General features: G+C 27.7%; 5 protein-coding genes and 1 long non-coding RNA gene across 9 annotated transcripts; 1 reads left to right on the forward strand and 5 right to left on the reverse strand.

Moving 5' to 3' along the window:
* Positions 1–1,411: 1,411 nt before the first annotated feature.
* LOC113789528 (uncharacterized) lies at positions 1,412–3,197 on the reverse strand. Of its 2 annotated transcripts, XM_027339080.2 has the most exons (3): positions 2,788–3,197; positions 2,350–2,703; positions 1,412–2,061 (listed from the first exon to the last, which is right to left on the reverse strand). In XM_027339080.2, the coding sequence occupies exon 3, from the start codon at positions 1,817–1,819 to the stop codon at positions 1,430–1,432; it is 390 nt and encodes a 129-aa protein (XP_027194881.2). In that variant the 5' UTR covers positions 1,820–2,061; positions 2,350–2,703; positions 2,788–3,197; the 3' UTR covers positions 1,412–1,429. The 2 variants fall into 2 exon arrangements, with proteins under 2 accessions (XP_027194881.2, XP_075679173.1); XM_075823058.1 differs by having other exon boundaries at positions 1,412–2,703; positions 2,765–3,197.
* Positions 3,198–4,039: 842 nt separating this feature from the next.
* Positions 4,040–4,778, reverse strand: LOC113793607 (uncharacterized). Its single transcript, XM_075822982.1, has one exon. It carries the CDS (start codon positions 4,580–4,582, stop codon positions 4,274–4,276), a length of 309 nt encoding a protein of 102 aa, XP_075679097.1. The 5' UTR covers positions 4,583–4,778; the 3' UTR covers positions 4,040–4,273.
* A 1,514-nt stretch (positions 4,779–6,292) lies between these two features.
* Positions 6,293–8,299, reverse strand: LOC113797487 (sorbitol dehydrogenase-like). 3 transcript variants are annotated; one of them, XM_027347912.2, is made up of 5 exons: positions 8,252–8,299; positions 7,591–7,738; positions 7,197–7,521; positions 6,620–7,108; positions 6,293–6,486 (listed from the first exon to the last, which is right to left on the reverse strand). In XM_027347912.2, the coding sequence occupies exons 1-5, from the start codon at positions 8,282–8,284 to the stop codon at positions 6,342–6,344; spliced, it is 1,140 nt and encodes a 379-aa protein (XP_027203713.2). In that variant the 5' UTR covers positions 8,285–8,299; the 3' UTR covers positions 6,293–6,341. The 3 variants fall into 3 exon arrangements, with proteins under 3 accessions (XP_027203713.2, XP_075679072.1, XP_075679071.1); XM_075822957.1 differs by lacking the exon at positions 8,252–8,299 and adding an exon at positions 8,110–8,245; XM_075822956.1 differs by lacking the exon at positions 8,252–8,299 and adding an exon at positions 7,985–8,031.
* A 153-nt stretch (positions 8,300–8,452) lies between these two features.
* Positions 8,453–9,985, reverse strand: LOC113797583 (sorbitol dehydrogenase-like). Its single transcript, XM_027348026.2, has 4 exons — positions 9,811–9,985; positions 9,411–9,738; positions 8,862–9,350; positions 8,453–8,802 (listed from the first exon to the last, which is right to left on the reverse strand). The coding sequence occupies exons 1-4, from the start codon at positions 9,902–9,904 to the stop codon at positions 8,649–8,651; spliced, it is 1,065 nt and encodes a 354-aa protein (XP_027203827.2). The 5' UTR covers positions 9,905–9,985; the 3' UTR covers positions 8,453–8,648.
* Positions 9,986–11,672: 1,687 nt separating this feature from the next.
* LOC113788957 (uncharacterized) lies at positions 11,673–14,321 on the forward strand. Its single transcript, XM_027338436.2, has 4 exons — positions 11,673–12,464; positions 12,520–12,711; positions 13,406–13,669; positions 13,742–14,321. Exons 1-4 carry the CDS (start codon positions 12,360–12,362, stop codon positions 14,252–14,254), a joined length of 1,074 nt encoding a protein of 357 aa, XP_027194237.2. The 5' UTR covers positions 11,673–12,359; the 3' UTR covers positions 14,255–14,321.
* Positions 14,322–17,011: 2,690 nt separating this feature from the next.
* LOC142645781 (uncharacterized) lies at positions 17,012–18,909 on the reverse strand. Its single transcript, XR_012846841.1, has 2 exons — positions 17,939–18,909; positions 17,012–17,870 (listed from the first exon to the last, which is right to left on the reverse strand). It is a non-coding gene; the product is annotated as an uncharacterized LOC142645781 (long non-coding RNA).
* Between the last annotated feature and the right edge of the window lie 252 nt (positions 18,910–19,161).

Below are 19,161 nucleotides of genomic sequence, written 5' to 3' on the forward strand. Positions count from 1 at the left end.
AATATTTTTTTTTCAAAATTTTTCCGTTTAAAAATCAAAATAAACAAATACAAAAAAACAACAACAACAGAAAATGAAATTTTTTTTTTTTTTTTTTTTTTCTTCAAAGCCCAATCCACCTACTAACTGCATGTGATAATTTTACAACACCTTTTCATTCACCACACTTGTACATATCATCACAAAAAAACGCAATTAAATTCAATAACATATGTAAACACATTCTTCTTCACCTGTAAATATTTTTAATTACACTTTCTTTACATTATTCTACTTTTATTCTATTTGTATTTTCAATCTTCATTTGATTTCATTCTTTAAATGGTGCAAACATCCTGTTGGATGACGCACTTTCCCACAATAAAATTATTATTATTATTATGAAATTTTTTTTTATTTTGTTCAAAGTAGAAAATCTTGTCATTTTTAAAATTTATCAGAAAAAAAAGAAAGATATTTACGTATTTAGATAATGTCAAAACCCGTTTTCGGTTGTTGTTTGGTTGTTGGTTGTTGACCATGATTGAACCAATCTTTGACCATTGACCAAATGATCATGAATTGTTATGACATTTGATCATCATTTTGTAAACGTTTACGATGTTCCAATAATAATTTTGACCAATTTTGTAATTGTTCACAACAATCACGTGATTCATTGAATAATTTTGTATCAATAATCGACATATATGAATGTATAATGATGGCCATATTTTTCTGCTGTAACGTTTCGATTTGTTTCAATAATTTTGCCGTTTCTTGAATATTCTGTTCAATCCAATCATAATCTTTTGTAAAATTTTTATTATTATCATTAATATCGATATGTATTAATTGTTTAGCTTTCCAAATCAAATCATTTAATTCACGTTCAATTGGATTTTTCATTGTTGAATGTTGCATTGTTTGTTTGTCGATTGTTGGTTGTTTGTTGATTGATTGGATTGGATTGATAAAGATTAATAATGAAATCATTTTGCAAATTTATCTGTTTAAATACCATTTTTCCATGGAAATTGTTCGGTTTTTCTGTTCGGTTGATTTGTTCAATGATGATGATGATGATGATGAGAACCAAGATTAAAGATCCAAAAAGATTTTTAAAAAAATCATTGATCAAAAGTAACATTATGGGATTTTTTTTTTGTCAATCAAATGTGAATGACATTATCAAAATCTTAAAATCCTAATCTTTAGGTGAAACAATGAAGAAGAAAAATTTCCTGTTTTACAATTTAATTATCATTTTTTTTCTTCTTCTTCTCACAAACCAAGTTTGATTGATTTGTAAATAATTGATTGTAATCATGACAAAATAGTTATTTTTATTTTATTTTTTTAAAAAATCAATTTTTATTTTTAATCGTTTTTTTTAAATAAAGAAAGTAAATAAAATTTTTATCAATTTATAAAGTTTTTTATAAAATTTTTATTTATTAAAAAAATATTTACGTGTAATATTAAAACTATTGCTTTGTTGACTAAATTGATCCAATTGTTGAACCATTTGTTTTTGATCATCATTCTGTATTCGTTTACGATGTTCCAATAATAATTTTGACCAATTCTTCAGTTGTTCACAACAATCACGTGATTCATTGAATAATTTCGTATCGATAATCGATACATTTTTTTGCTGTATCGATTCGATTTGTTTCAATAATTTTTCGGTCGAATCAATATTCTGCTTGATCCAATCAAAATCTTTTGGTAAATCATCATCAGCATTGTTTTGAATTAGCTTTTTAGCTTTCAAAATCAAATTCTTTAGTTCACGTTCAATAGGATTTTCGATCGATGATGATGATTGTTGATCCATTGGTTTGTTTGTCGGTTGTTGATAATGTGATTGATCAAGATGAATGTGCTATCATTATGCAATCAAATCGCCTTTAAATACCCATTGCATACCTATTGAATATCCATTCTTCTTATGAAAAGTTTCAATTATTATTATCATTGTTTTTTGTTCGGTTGAATTATTCAATGATGACGATGATGAGAAACAAAGATTTGTTTTTGTTTTTGTTTTTTGGAGGGGAAGGGGGTTAAATCCATTAACTTAATTAATCGATTAATCAAAGAAATTGAAGAAAAACAATGATGATGATTAACGAAGGATTAAATGGATTTCGATTAAATGTTAATGACATGTTTTTTTTTCTTCAAAAAAAAAAAAAAACATTAAATCCATTAATCCTTAATAGGTTAGGTGAATGAAAACAATTTCCAAATTTTTTTACCACAATGACATTTCTTGAAACTAAGAAAATCTAATTTATCTTTTCTCATCAAACAATTTTGCTGATAATAATCATCGAAAGAAAAAAAGAGGCTAAACATAATTACACGTTGGTGATGACAATTTTACACAGTTTTTTTTCCATTAAGTTGTTGGTGAGAAAATTGAAAAAAGAAAAGAAATCCATTATAAAAAAAAGGTTAACAATTATTAAATTCATCATCATCATCATCATTATGATCTCGTGGTTTGCTACAATAATTTTCTTTCTAAAAATCAACCAATTAACATAATGATCACGAACATCATTGATTTATCTAAACTATGATGATGATTGCAGCTTGAGTATTTTGCGAAAAACCATATAGCCACCATATGATTATGATGAACATTGAACGAAAACAAAAGAAAAGAAAAGAACTGGGCATCATTCTGATGACCATTCCCATGATATGTTTATCCTTGAAGAAAAATGAAAGAAAAAACAAAAATTTTCAATTAAAAATTAACTTTTTGATTAACTCAGTCAATCTGAAAAACTTTACTTTGTTTTGATGAAAAACAATTGAGTTTTTGTTCAATTTAAAAAAAAATGAAATGAAAAAAAACAAAAAACAAAAGTTACTGCTGAGCAGGAATTAAGGTCAAGTATAAATAGTCGGTTTCGAATGTTTTTGGTGTGGCCTGGGCAGGATATCATCATTCAATTCAATGATTATTTATAATTTACATAATCATTGGTCATCATCAACACTTGAAAGATATCTCGTGTTGATGATGATCATTGAAGATTATCATCATCATCATCATTATTAAATAAAGTGTTTTTTTCGTTTCGATTGTTTGCAATTAAATCACAACACACATTTCCTATTTTTCATTTTTCATATTCTGTTTGTTGTTGTTGTTATTTTTGGGCCACAGAATCCTTGAATCTTAATAATAGTAATAATGTTTATTATAAACAATAATTATTTGTGTGTGTGTGTGTGAAACGATAATGATCATTCTTGGATTTCAGAGTTTGTTTGTTGTTTGTTTCTGTTGAATATTTATACCAAAGAAAACAAAAGTGGATAGTTTCCTGAATGTATTTTTTTCGTTTGTTTGTTTGTTTGTTCTAAACAAATAAATGGCCATTTTATGGAAATTATCATCATCATCATCGTTTTCTTAAACAAAGCAAAAAATCAAGAAAAATCTTCTTTAATCGAGAAAAATTGTTTATTTTTCGACTTTTTTTCTCTTTCGCTCACGATTTTCGATAAAGTAATTTTTTTCAAATTAAGATTTAAACGCCATCTATCGTTTGGAAAAGATGATTTTTTTTGTTTGTTGTAATTTATGTTTAAAAATTCAAAATTACAAAATTGTAAATCAAATTATAATTTGCTAATATCTATGTTTTAATTGTTTCTAAATGGTCGTCAGAAAATAAAGTAAAAGTGAATGATAATTTTATTCTATATGCGAAGAGATTACATAATGTGTGAATTGCCATTTCTTTCATTAATCAAATTCAAAATTATTTCATCAAAATACAAAAAAACAAAAACAAAAAACGTGTTTAATATTAATTAAAATGTAATCAAATAGCTCCTGCTTTTTTTCACTTTCTTAACTTTTTCTTTCGCTTCTTTTTTCTAAATTAAATATTTTCACGCCATAAGCCATTAGGAAATCTTTTAAAAAAAGGATTCAATGAATTTCAATGAACAAATGTTATTTTTAAACTTTTTTTTCAAAACTTTTTTTGTTTTATTCAAATTTTTTAAAATTTTTTTTTTAATTCGTTCGTAACAAATCAATAATCATTGTTTATTATTATATTTTCAGTTTTACATTCATTCGAATATCAAATATAATAAATAAAAAAAAACATATTGTTATTAAATACAGAGAGTAAAATTAATGATTAAAAAAAATCGTTTGTTTTGTTTGAAAATGATGAGAATTTGTTCGTTCATTCGGAATCCATGAATTTCCATTTTTCGGTCCATCCGATTGATTATCGTTCGTTTTTTTTGGATTTCAAAAGATTGCTGCTGCTTTGTTTGCTGTACCCAAATCAACAATTGAATTAAATGTATGTCCATTCGATGATGATAAATGAATTTCTAATTTACGTATATATTGAGATAACATATCACAACAATCACGTGCTTCATTAAATAATTTGGATGAAATTTTTGGTGATGATTGAAGACGATCAATTTTTTGATACATTTTTTTTGCACGTTGAATTTCTTCTTTTGTCCAATCTTTACATGATTCAAATTGTTCACATGGTAAACGTCTTGCCTGTATAATTACTTGAGTAAGTTCACGTTCAGTATCCATTATTGTTCGGTTTGAGTTTGAGTTTGGTTTAGTTTTTCGTCGTTGAAAATTTGGAACAAAATCAATATTTTAAAAACAAAAAAAAATCAAAAAACAGTTATAAGATTGTAAATCAAAAGTCGAATGAATCTTTCAATGATTTCGATCAATGTATTTATATTAATCGACTGGGGTTGACGCCTTGTTTCTCTACGTGGCAAAAATACTTTTTAACGGGGAAACTACGTTTCAAAATTTTATCTATATTTGATTGAATGTTTAAATAACCTGTTTTACTTTCAATTTTCTTGCCAAAATAATCGTTTCATCTTAAAAAAATTCATATCAGTGTGTTCTCTTAGTTCCGAATTTCATTGCAAAAACCTTCCTTTCTCTCACTCTCTCACTCTGAAAACAGAAAACATCGAAACTAATTCAGTTATCGTGGTTAACTCTTATCGAAAACAAAAAAACAACCACCACCATGCATACACAATGTCAAATCTTATTTTTTTCCACATGATGCATCATTTATTTTGCATAGCTTTGCATTGCATTTTAATGAATGTTTTTTGAATGTTTTTTCTTTTTTTGATTGATGATTATTGATCCATCCACAATATTTATCCACATTTTGTTGTTGTTGTAGGTTCGTCATTCACTTTTTCATTTTTCGATTTTGGATTTTTGTTTTGTTGTTGTTGTTGCTTTTCAATAAAATGACTATAATTCATTTTCAAGAAAAAAAAACTTGACATTCATTTGAACAAATATATAGATTCAAATCAATCAATGATTCAAGAGGATTTTGTTCGTTTGAAACCGTTAATTATAAGTATACGTTTTTGGAATATAGAAAACAAAAAATTATTGATTTGTTTCGCTTTTCTGAATAATTGATAATGATGATGATGATACCAATTTTCAATCAATAAAATTGTAACAAGATTCGATTCGAGTAAAAATTTGATCGATACGAAATTATTATTATTATTTTTCAATTTTGAACCTCGAGTATCATCAAGTGTTAATCATTCAAATGTTTTGTCAAATGTTGTTGAATTGCATTGAATTTTCAATTTTTTCAAAGCTAAGATCATGGATCATTTGAATCAATGGATTAATCCAATGATCAAAAAAAAAAAATATTTGAAAATTGTCATTTATAATTTGTAATTTTTAATTTATGTGAATTAAGAAAATTGAACTACATTTCGCGACCATAATGATGATGATGATGTTTTTTGTGTAACATTTATTTATTATTAGCTAACAAAAATTTTTTTCCATCAATGTTGCAAGTAATCAAATCATCATCATCAGATTTGTTTTTTTTCTGAATCAATTTATTTATGGTGACCACGACAACAACAACAACAACAAAATTACGTAATTTTATATTTTAATCTCCAAATGTCGTAGGAGATTAATAAATATGAATCACATTAGACACATATAGTGCGAGTGCAAGAAAAGTTGCGAAAATGATTTTTTGTTTTTTTGGCCCATTTTGTCAACTGTGATGAACGGAATATCAATTCCGAAATCAATGTTTTGCATCATTTTCAATCGTTTGATCAATGTTTTTTTAAAAATAGCAACGAAAAAAACATCCTTGAAAATTTCAATAGAAAAAAAGAGTACCGCCAATTTTTTTTTTGTAAACAAATTTCCCAAGAAAAATAAAAAAACAGATTTTAATTTGATTTCACGTTCAAGCAGTTTTGCAAATTGTTTTTGACGATTTTTATCTTTGTTTTGTTTTGTTTGTTTTTAATATTCAAACTTTAATAATAATTTTAATTCCTTTACCAGAGGCTGCTGTTTCGTAAGCTTCTAAACTATCTTTAAAATCAAAACGATGTGATATTAAACGATCAACATTAACTCGTCCTGTTGCCAATAAATCAATTGCTTCAGGAAAGCTATTATTTATTTGTTGTTGTTTAAATGGAAGCCAAAAAAAGAAAGAAAAGTACAAAAACATTATCATTATTATGTAATAAAATTAAGTTAGTCAATTGTTTTCGTATAATTTCGTTTTTTTTTGTTACTTACCAATTTCGATAACGAAATGCTCCTAATATAGTAATTTCACGTGCTGCTGCCATTGCAATCGGTAGATTATAATCAGCCGGACCAATACCAATCATCATACAATGACCACCAGGTTTAGTTGTTAACATAACTATACGAAAATTACCACCAAAACCTGAACATTCCATTGTTATGTCGGGAAAATTTCCATCAAATGATTCTTTTATTTTATCAATCATTTGTTGTTCAGTTGTTGAACGATCAAATAATAATATTTCATCGGCACCCATTTGTTTAGCTAAACCTAAACGATATTCATTGATTTCGGTAACAACAACACGTTTAGCACCGAAAGCTTTTGCTGTAGCCATTACTAAAAGACCAATAGGACCGGCACCGGTTACTAAAACTGTTGAATCTTTTTTAATCGGTACACGGCGACATCCATGTACAGCAACAGCTAATGGTTCAACAATTGCAGCTTGTTCGGCTGTTAAACTATCCGGAACTCTGTTTTGTGGGAAGAAACAGAAAGGAAAACAATCAATCAATAATGAAAAAAAATGATTAATGAATGAAGAAGAAATATTTTCTTTACTTGAAACAATATTTTGCCGGATGAATAAAATAACGTTGTAATGTACCATGAATTGGTGGTGTTGCATGACATTTAACATCGGGACAAAGATTATATTTATCTTTCAAACACCATTCACATTTTTCACATGGTACAGTTGGTTCAACAGCAATACGATCACCAGGTCGAAAATTTTTAACATTCGAACCAACAGCAACAATTTCGGCTGCCGTTTCATGACCAAGTACCATTGGTTCTTTTACAATAAAATTTCCACAACGTCCTTCTTTAAGATAATGAATATCTGAACCACAAATACCAACGGCCAATGCTTTACATAAAACCTCTATTTAAAAAAAAAAACATTCGAAAATCAATAAATCAACCGATTAATCGAATCAAATTGTAAATTTACCATTCGAAGCTGGATTTGGTGGCACTGGATATGGTACAACTTTTGCATCATTTTTTCCATTCAAAAGAAATGCTTCATTACTTTTGATACTATCCATTTTTACTGATACTCGAACTGAAGGAATTTTTAATAGTAATGTTGCAAAATACTAAAGAATAAATAATGAAAAAATATTAGAAATAATTTAACAATTAGAAAATATATAATTTAAACAATTCTATAAATAAATTAAAAGTTAATTAAATGAAATTTGTTTTTCAAATAACAAGAAAAAATGCGAAACGAATGTAGAGGGGAATAAAAATGTATTGCAATTTATATGGATGATTATGTAAACAAAACGAAAAACATAAAATATTTTTAAAAATAAAAATTCAATCAATCAAAAACCGACAAGTAATTTGATATTTTTTATGGATAACATAAGATTGATATTTCTTATTTGGCAATTGGAAATCAAAAAACTTGTTTATTTTAGATCTTTAATCTTTAATTATAATTTTGAAATTATATACGTACATTGATCGATATCTCTCGTTCAAGGTTAATCAATCAATTGTCAATCAAAAATCAATTTTTTTAAAGATTTTCTGGTTGACAATATTTAAGTCAGCAAATCTTCTTTACAGATGTTTTTTTTTGTTTTGTTTTGATAACAAACCTTTTTTATTGAATCCGTTAAGGCCGAATTCATTATCACCCACAATGATGTTGTTGATGATTTTATTTTTTGTTTGGATGAATCGACAACAACAACAACAACCGAGAAAACCTCTATTAAACAAAACTAGAGGTATAATGAATATTGAAAAGAAAAAAAAACAAAAACAAAACAAAGCAAATTCTTTATATGCACATCGAATAAAAACAAGAATTCTTTTTTTATTATTATTTTTTGAGTTTCAAGTTAGTACAATTCATAGCCATTAGATGGCGCTAATTTATTTGTAAAAAAAATCGAATGTTTTAAAAATCGAATGTTTGGATTTTGTTGATTATTTCTCTGTTCATTAGATGGCAGATATGAAATGGTTATTTTGTTGAGATTTTCTTCAAGTTTAATGACGATCAACATTGATAATAATTTTCATTCCATTACCGGATATGGCTGTTTCAAATGCTTTCATTGTTTCATCAAAATCAAAATGATGTGTTACCATTTTTTTAAGATTTACCTGTCCATTTGCAACTAAATCGATTGCGATCGGAAAACTGGAAAGAGAATGAGAATTAGAAAGGTAAGAAAAAAATCATGTTTAATCAAAACTTACCTTCCTTTATAACGTAATGAACCAAAGATTTTTAGTTCACGAAATGCAGCCGATGCAATAGGTAATTGTAATTCTTCAGGACCCATACCAACAAACATACATGTACCACCTGGTTTTGATGCAAATATAATTAAACGAAAATTTACACCAACACCCGAACATTCGAATGCAATATCCGAACCAATTTTATTGAAACAATTGCTTATGATTTGTATATTTTCCTGTTCCGTATTTGTACGTTTAATCAGTACTGTTTCATCGGCACCTAATTCTTTAGCCAATTCTAAACGTTTTTCATTGATATCGGTAATCACTACACGTTGTGCACCAAAAGCTTTTACTACCTGTAATACTAACAAACCAATTGGTCCAGCACCTGTAATTAGAATATTTGATTTTTTCGTTATATTAACACGTCGACATGCATGTACAGCAACAGCTAATGGTTCCATCATTGCACATTCATCATTCGATAATTTGGATGGAACTCTATTTCAAAAAGAATCAAACATCATCATTCATTGAAATTATCAGTATTTTCCATCATACTTGAAACAATATTTAGCTGAATGTATAAAATAATGTTGTAATGTACCATGAACTGGTGGTGTCGAATGACAAGTGATATTTGGACAAAGATTATATTGATCATCATTTAAACAGAAATTACATTCACCACATGGAATTGTTGGTTCAATAGCAACTCTATCACCAGGTTTTAAATGTGAAACATTTTCACCGCATCGAACAATTTCAGCCACAGTTTCATGACCAAGTACCATTGGTTCTTTCACGATAAAATTTCCACATCGTCCTTCGTTAAAATAATGAATATCCGAACCACAAATACCGACTGCTAATGTACGACATAAAACTTCTACAAAACATCATCAACGAAAAAAGAACAAAAGAAAATATATTCATCAAAGAATAATTTGGAAAAACTGACCATTGGGTCCAGGATCACCGGGCATTTCGTATGGTTCCAATTTCGCTTGATTTGCCCGATGCAAAACAAAAGCTTGATTCGGTTTTGATGGCATTTTTTGTTTCAATTGATTTTTTCTCACAAGTTTAATGGGAAAAAATGATTTCGGTGAATGAAAATGAGATATCTATTAACTTTTTCAAACGATTTTTATATGAAAAATTTGATGGTCAAGGTAATCGTTATTATCATCTACATCGTCATTTTAATCATGTATGTATAAACATGTGATAATCATATATTTTCTTAATTATCGATTGATTTTTGATTTTCTCATCGAGTTCATATGATAATCATTATCAAACAGCAATTTTTTCATTCGAATTGAATTGATAATCACATTTCTCATTGGAAAATAAAAACTCAAACTTCAAACTTGAAAAAAATGAACATCAAATTAAATCAGCAATGAAAAAAATTTTTTTCCCGAAAAAATGTGGGTGTAAGTAATGAAAGAAAAAGGGAGAGATAAAGATTGAGAGAAAAAGAGATTGTATAAATCATAATTCACATCGATGACAAGTGGTTAGTAAATGGTAAGTAATGATAAACGTCATCATCATTGAATGATTATCTCGAATAATTCAATTATTAACTGGATTTTTTTTTCTCCAAAAAAAAAAAATTAGATTTTTTTCCCGTAATGACATGATTAATCTCTAACTATCTCTGTAGCCAAGTCAATTTATCGAATTCATTCATTTCATTCAATGATTTGTCGTCGTTATCGATAATTAAGCAGAAAAATCATCATCATCATCATCAATAAATATCATTATGATTGATATTCATTGTGATTATGCTTGGTTTGTTTGATGGTGGGGAAATTCAATTCAATTTCTCTTATCAAATCTTAAATGCCATTGCACGGATATTTTGAAAAAAATCACATTTTTTTTCTCCTGATATGACATTATGATCGATATTTTTTGTCTTTGCATTACCATTGATCATGTCATATACACACGGTAGTTTAGTTTTAAGTTTATTAGTTTAGTTATGTTGTCTTCGTTGTTGTTGTTGATTAATAACGATTAATTGCCAGGCTTCATGTTTCTCTTTTTTTCTGTGTAAAAACATATAAAAAAATTTTTTTTCTCATTGAGTCTGGTGCCAGTTTTTCATTTTTAAGGTTTTTTTTTCATTCTTTCCGCTAACCAACTTAACTACCTAACTACTAGCCAAATCAAATTCCTTGATGACCCTTTGACCATTGAAAATTATTGATGATTTAATTTGATCATCATCAATTTGTATCATTATTTATGGTTTTTTTTCCTGAAAAATTTTAAACTAATCTTTTTTTTTTGATAACTTAAAAATTTTTACAATTAATTTTTATTGAAATGAAAGAAAAAAACCATTTTCTTTCGTCATCGCTTCATATAACTTGGCTGCGAAAAACAAAAATTCTCCTTGGAAATGAAATAAAAAACATTTTTTTCCGCCATCATCATTCGATTCAATGTTTTGAACATTTGATTATTGTTTGTTGATGAGCGCCTCGCCCAGATTTTCTTTCGTCTTTTGACATTCTTCGTTATATGATTTTATTTTTAGAAATGATGATTATTATTATTCTTGATTTGTGATTCTTAAACTTTTTGATTATTTGATTTCGAAATCAAAGTCAGACATTTATGATAATAATCTTTATGAATCTATTTTCTTTTTCTGATTTTTTGTCCCAAATTCTTTAAAAGATTTGACATTGTACTAGTTTTTTTTACTGATTTAATCATTTTTGTTTCTTCTTGGATTATGGATTTAAATCAATTTGCGTTTCTTTTTTCTCTGATTGATTGCGGAATTCAATTAAAAACAGACACTAAAAAAATCTTCTGTCATTGACATATACTTTCTTTCATAGTAATTATCAAATAATGTTTTTTTTTACGGATGCCAATTGTCGAATTATGATTCTAGTCGGGCGTCTTAGTTCAAATGATGATGATGAGAATGAATCATTCGGAATTTTTTTTTTGTTGTACAGACTACCCGTACAATATGATTGCATTCAAATAGGAAAAAATATCCATCATTCACCAAATGATGATAATGATATCCCCTTAAGTATATCATCATAAAAAAACAAAAACAAAAAACATTTGTCAAATCTTAAAAGCAAGTGAGTGAATGAGAGGGATAGCAAAATAGAAATACAGTAAAAATGATTCATCCTGATCTTCTTCTTTATTTTTTTTCCCGTTATTTTTATTGTTTTAATGCGGCAAAAACCAAACAAAATACGTCTTTGTTTTTTTTTTATTTGGATTTTTGTTTTGTTTTTAGCATTATAACCAGCCATAATCAAATAGAAAAATTTTGCTACCAGTCAGTCAGTCAGTTTTGTGTTTATTATGTTATGACAGATTTTTCCAGATTTTCAAATTTCTAAATTGTCAAAAATTTTTTGGAAATAATTTTTCGATTTTCCTAGTTTTTCTCCCTTCAGCTGAACGAAGGGTTGTCTTCTGTAAACAGTGTTTATTGAAAGAAAGTTTCACCAAATGAACCACAACAACAAAATGTCAATTTTATCATTAATAATTATCTTGTTTTTCGGTAATATTTTCCATATTAATACACTTCATTTGAATGGTGTTACATTAGTGGTATGTATTATTGATTTATGGAACGATAATATAACGATAACTACTTTACGATTAGCCAAATCATCCACATTCAGATGTTTATGTGAATTTTTTTCACGAATTAATGACAGAAATAAGTGATGTTGGCCAATTTAGTTATCAATTACGTACATTGCCTGAAGCTATTTATGGTGGAGATATTGGTGGTAATATAACAACAATAACAACAACACAACCACAAGGATTGATTGGTGAAATCTATGAAAATGTAAGTTTGCAAAAAACAAAACAAAACAACCCAAAAAACCAACAACAACAAGTGTTTGATCGTTTAATATTGATCATCTGTTCAGCTTTCTTCGCCATTTTCATTATGTGTAAACATTGTTGGCGGAAAAATCTTGCGCTAGGTCAGGTTAGGGGTTTTTTTCTGTCTGACCACGATTTTTTTTTTTTTTTTGTTCTTAGTTAAAAGTAAATAATGTTTCCGGACATGAATCCGGTATTTACACAACGCAAGAGAAAAAAAACCATCACATATCATAAACGAACCAATATTTGCTGTTGTTCATCACTCATCACTCATCGTCATAATGTAAATGATTCTTTCTTTCGACCACCATGATCGGTTGTTGGTAGTAAAATGAAATAATGTCTATTAATGATGGTTTTTTTTCGGTACTGTTTTGATGAAAATCATTATTATTTTCAGGGAACAAAGTCCAATATTGCACCGTATTTGTTGCCAAAAGTTAATGCCATAGATAAAAACACTGAAGAATCCGAAAAATTAGATCAAAAAAAGTTAATTGAGCCGTTTTTGGTTTTGTTTTGTTGATTTGAGCAATTTACAATAAATAATTACCGATATTGATTACGAAAATATTTGCTTATCTTTTTTCTGGTTTTCTGGTTATCTAATTTTCTAATCTTTGATTTTTTTTTTGTTTTTTTTTGTAAAGCATGCCGATTTTATTATTGCCGATATGGAAATAACATCTGAACGAAAAAGATTTGTACAATTTACACGGCCATTTATGCGTTCAAAATTAGCTGTTTTAATAAGAAAATCATCATCATTATTATTAAATGATAATGGCAAAAAAGATTTACGTGAAATATTACAACAAAGTAAACGTATTGTAATCAAAGGATCATTGGCTGATCGTTATTTTAAAACATCCAGTAATCCATTAGTTTATCATCTTTTACCATATAGTATTGCTGTATGTTTTTTTTCATCTTTTTTTTGTTTTGTTTAAAATCTAACTGTTTTTCATTGAAAATTTTTTTTCCAGCAAATGGATGTGGCTATAAATCTAGTAAAATCTGAACGTGATTATGCATTAGTATCGGATAATGTCCGACTGGATTTGATTGCCGCTTATGATTGTGATCTACAAGTAATCACTACGGATTCAAATGATCCAAAAAGTTTTGGTTATGATTTTCAACCAGAATATGCAATAGCTGTTGAACGAAATTCACCATTTCTTGGTTTGTTTGAAAAATCATTAGAATATCTGGATGAAACGGGAAAATTAGAATTAATTATTGATCAACATTGGTATAATCAATGTGAACAACAACATCAACAACAAATAATGCAAGCACAACATCAAAATGATTTTCCCGATCATCATATTAGCATCGATAATGACAACGATGATAATTATCTAGAAAATAATTCTACAGATTTTCAAACAAGTTCATCGTATTCATTCAAACAACCAACAACATTAACATTAATTTCTTTTGTAAATTTTTCCAATTTTATTATCATCTGTACAATAATAATAATCATAATGTAATTTTAACAACAACAAGGGTTATAATTTATTCAATCATCAATTAAAAAAGATTTCACATTGAAAAAAAAACGACGATAACTTTTGGTTATCTAATCAATTCAATTCACTGAACAACTAAGCAATGGAATTGACCACAACCACCACCACATTTATGTGGAAAAAAACTTTTTTTAAAAGCAAAATTGATTGACAAGCCAACTTTAATCGTTGAAAAGATGTTTAAAACGATGATGATGATTCAGATCTTTCAGACAGATGTGGTTTTTTTTCTACTTTGGTAAATGGATGGATTCATCATTCATTCAATGCTTGTTTTACTATGTGTAGAAAGAATTCTCAACGATGGTTTAATGAAAAATTTACCAAATTTTTTTTTTTAAATTGTGAATTTCATCATTTCCAATTCATTCTGTACATTTTCAAAATTAAACAACAACAACAAATGTATTCGATACACGTAAATAATGAGAAAAAAAATAAAAGCTTTCAACACACATAGTTTTCAACGTTTTTAAATGGATGAAATGAATGACGGTTTGGCATCCCGGATAGATTTTGTTGTTTCAACAACAAAAAAAAACCCTAATATTGATAGCCTTAGATGGATGAATGAATGGATTTTCCTTTAAAAAAAAAAAGATTAACCCGAAAAACAAAAACAAAACAAAAGAAAAGCAGAAAAAAAGATTGACATTATGAATGAATGAATTTTTGATTTTTGATTACTTTTTTATGTTGAGAAAGTTCATGTTTTTTGCAAGCAAAAAAAACAAATTTACAATAGGGGGTTGCTTGTGTGGTCAATCAAAATAGGGAAAAATTTGACCGCATTTAACTAACAACAGAAAAAAAAAGGCAAATCACAAATCAAAAACCAAACCAAACAACAATAAAAAAAATGTTGATTAAAATTAACCGACAGGTTTCACATCTTATCTATTTCTTTCTTTTTTTTATTCATTTAAGTTTTGATGCTAAAATTCAAACCTAAAATTGTAGAAAATGAATAAAACCTACGCATTTTTGTTGTTGTTGTTGTTGTGAATCCAGGAATAGATTTAATAAAATGAAAAAGATTTCTTTCTTTCTTTCTATCGACCAGAAATGAATCTCAGTTTAATTCCTATGGAAATTGATGATGATGATGATGGTATTTCCATTTTAGGTAAATGTTTTCTCAGCTGTATTTTTTTTCTGTGTGCAAACATTTGCGTTGGTTTTCTTTTTCTTTCTTTTCGTCTTGTTTCATCAAATCGGAGATGATAATTCTCGCAGATAATTTTGTCCTATATGCAAAACAAAACAAAACGGTGAAATGAATTGAAAAACAAACATAAACAAACAAATGAAATGAAATGAAAGCTAAATTCCAATCTTTGTCCTTAATTTTTTCGTCGAAAATCATTCATGAATCAATATTTGTCATTTGTATTAGGTCAGAAAAAAAATATTTTAGTCAAAGTTTTCTTTTGAACCAAAAGTGGAATGTTTTGGCTATTTGTTTTGTTTACAAATGTGTGTGTTGACCCACCTGGGCTCTGTTTTCCCGTTTTTTTCAAATATTTTTTTTTTAGACACGTGTTTGATTTTGTTGACGAAAAAAAAAACCAAATAAAAAAACAGTAGGCGTTAAACGTAACACATACGTTAGGGTTAAATGTAGAGGGATCTTTTTTTTTTTTTGACTTTCAAATTCTTCAACTTCTATATACCCACCCAAGGTGAACAAGGTGGCCAAAATAGACACCTGTTGCTTTTTTTCAAAAAATTCTTTATCAAAATTTTGGAAAACCATCGTCCACCACATTCGGTTATCACTGATAAAAATCTTGTTTCTGCCAGAAAAATTCACATTATAAAAACATTTATATTTACATAGTAACTTCTCATTTTTTTCCAAATAAATTTCAGTGAATTATGGTCATCATTGATGATTTTTATCAAATAAAATTGCTTTTTTTTTGTTTGAAAATAAAATTCCATTGCCAAAAAAGGAAAGAAAATATCATCGAAAATCAAAAATGAACGATGATTATTATGTAATTCGATGGCACAATATGGCTGAATGCCTAACCTTAAAATTCACTCTATAATCAAATTAAAATCAATTAACAATTTGGAAAAGGTAGTAAACCGAAATTGTTTTTTTGAAAGTAAAAACTGAAGAAAGAATCCGGTTCATCTTATAAGCAGAAGCCAATATGGATGATGATGATTATTGATTTAAATTAAAGGCGTCAACGTGACCGTTTATGATGTTGTTTTTCGGTTTCTGAAATGATGATCATAATCATCAATATGTGACCACTGAATCATTGATGATATGGTGGTCATCTTTTGATCTTAATGTGGCTGCAATCAGTAAAAACCAATGGGCTTGGCATCATCGTCATAATAACTTTTTTTATTTTTATTTTAATTTTTTGAAATGTTTTTCGTATTTTGGCCATCAATTATGGCCTGTCCTGGTTTATGGTTATGGTTTTTTTGCTTGAAAAATTTTTTTTAAAAAAATAAAATCCAAAAAACAAGGATGTTTAAGAATTTTTGGTTGGTAGGTTGATTTGTTGTTGTTGTCGATGTTTGTCATAAATTTTTTTTTTCAAAATCTTTTTGAATTTCAAACCAAAAAACAAACAACAAATTCATCACATCTTTCAACGAGATTTTTCCCTTTAAAAAATTTCTTTCCCCCCCATTTGATTGAATTAAAAAATCTAAATTCCGGTAAAACTTTTTTAAAATTTATTTGATGACATCAAATTCGCATCATCATCATCAACCTTGTTGTTGTAGTTATCACTGGTAGCCCGGAATACGATTAATTTAATTTCTTCGTTCATCTTTTTCGTTCGAACTAATTTGAAATTTATAGAGCATCTTTCGGATGTTTTGGCTATTGAATTAAATTGAATTTTCTCTCTCAGTCTCTGTGTCTCTCTGTATCACCGATAATATCATTACGTTTCTGTGCCGGATTTTTTCTTTTTTTCCCTCACTAAAACGAATCAATAGTGGTGATTGACGACATAGTCAGACACAGGCAGGCAGCCAGCCAGCCAGGTTAAGATCATTTGCCATTGATAATGATAATAATTTTTTTTTTTTGACTTTTCTTGAACCATACTGGTCATTCATTCATTCATTCATATCACGATGATGATGGCAAAATTCATTTGATGAAAATAACTTGATGGTGATAATCAAAAATTTCAACAAAAAAAAAATTTTAAAATTTCGAGAAAAATCAATCTTTTAGTTAGCCCTGTGTATTTGCTTGCTTTCTATCGGTAATTTGAGCTTTAAAATGTTTTTTTTTCTTCACATTCAAAAATGCATCGATGGTTGATGATGATGATGGTGGTGAAAAGAAAAGATCAGATCACGATCATCATCGGATAATGGCATCAGTTTGTTCAATTTTTCTTTGGATATTCATTGCATTTTTCAATCGACAACATTTATTTTTTTTCTTCTTTTTTCTGCATTTCTTGATCATGATGAACATGCAAATCACATTTATTTAGATTTTTTTTTGGTTGAAAAACAAAATTCTTATCTTGCAAAAAATGGCCATTTTAGCTCGGAAAAAATTTTCTGATTTTCAAAGTGAAACCTATTTCGGTCATTTGGAATTTTTTTATAAAAACTTAAGGTTTTCATTTGATTGCATCATTTACTGACCTTTTAAAGAATCCTAAAATGAAATTTACCACCACCAGATCTGAATCATTATTTAATTGGATTCCAACGAAACGATTATCATTTTTTAAAGTGCTATCCAATTTTTTTCCACTATTTTAACCTGTGTCGAGATTAGATTCATGCAATAGGCAATTATGAATTATGAATTATTCAATCATTCGATTGCAATTATCAAGTCAAAAAGCAAGTAATGTGAAATGAATCGTAATGAAATTGTTTTTCGAAAATTGAAATGTTTTCTCAAATGAAAAACAACTGAAAATCAACTAATCGATCGATTAATTCAGTTTCAAATTTCTTCTTTTTTTTCGAAAAAAAAATTAAATCGAAAAATTATGAATTGTTGGGGGGGATGAATGAATGATAAGCATCATTATCATTCACTGAAAGCTGTTTTGTTTTTTGGAAACCCACATCATCCATATTTTAGCCATCAGGCATCGAAATGCAGAAATGAAATGATTTTTTAATGATTTCACAGCGACGAAACAATAGCCAAAAAATAGTGGTGGTAGTTTTAGTTGGTCGATTTTCAAATGTTTGAATCACCACCACCACCAGGAATTGCCATAATTATGATCAAATCCATCTCAATTCAAGTTCATTATCATCATTACCATTAACATTATTATAATCACCATCAAATGCAATTACGAGATACCATCATCAAACGAACAAAAATATGAATTTTCATCATCATTGCTTGCTTCTGGTCTGATTGTCTACCTTAAATCCAATCCAATTGAATTGTAAAAAAGCTTCAAATTACATAAAATTTCTTCTTTGTTTTGTTGTTTTGAAATGAATTTATTCGTCCAAAACCAAAAAAAAAAAATCGGATTCATAATTTCGTTGCTCGTTGTTGTTGCTATTTCTACATCATTTACAACACCCAAATGTTAATTTTTTTTTTTGGCGAATAATCATCATCATCATTCAAAACAACAGCAGCCTCATTAATGAACCAGAATTGAAAAAAAAACAAAACAAAAGCCTGGTTAAAACAAAACAAAAAAAAACGAATGAATTTACCCGGATAACATTGTCGTTGAAAAAAAATTATTCACAATTTTTACGTTTTTTCTTGCAAATCCAAATTCCTAGTTTTCTACCTGGTTTTTCAAACAAAAAAATCAAATTTTTTTTGTTTTTGTTGTTGAAACAATAATTAACACACCGCTTACAACCAATCAAAGTTAATC

Source organism: Dermatophagoides pteronyssinus, unplaced genomic scaffold (assembly GCF_027571235.1).
Source record: "Dermatophagoides pteronyssinus isolate colony J.1.1.1.1 unplaced genomic scaffold, Derpt_VIB-CSIC_2022.12 sq0022, whole genome shotgun sequence".
NCBI classification, from domain to species: domain Eukaryota; kingdom Metazoa; phylum Arthropoda; class Arachnida; order Sarcoptiformes; family Pyroglyphidae; genus Dermatophagoides; species Dermatophagoides pteronyssinus.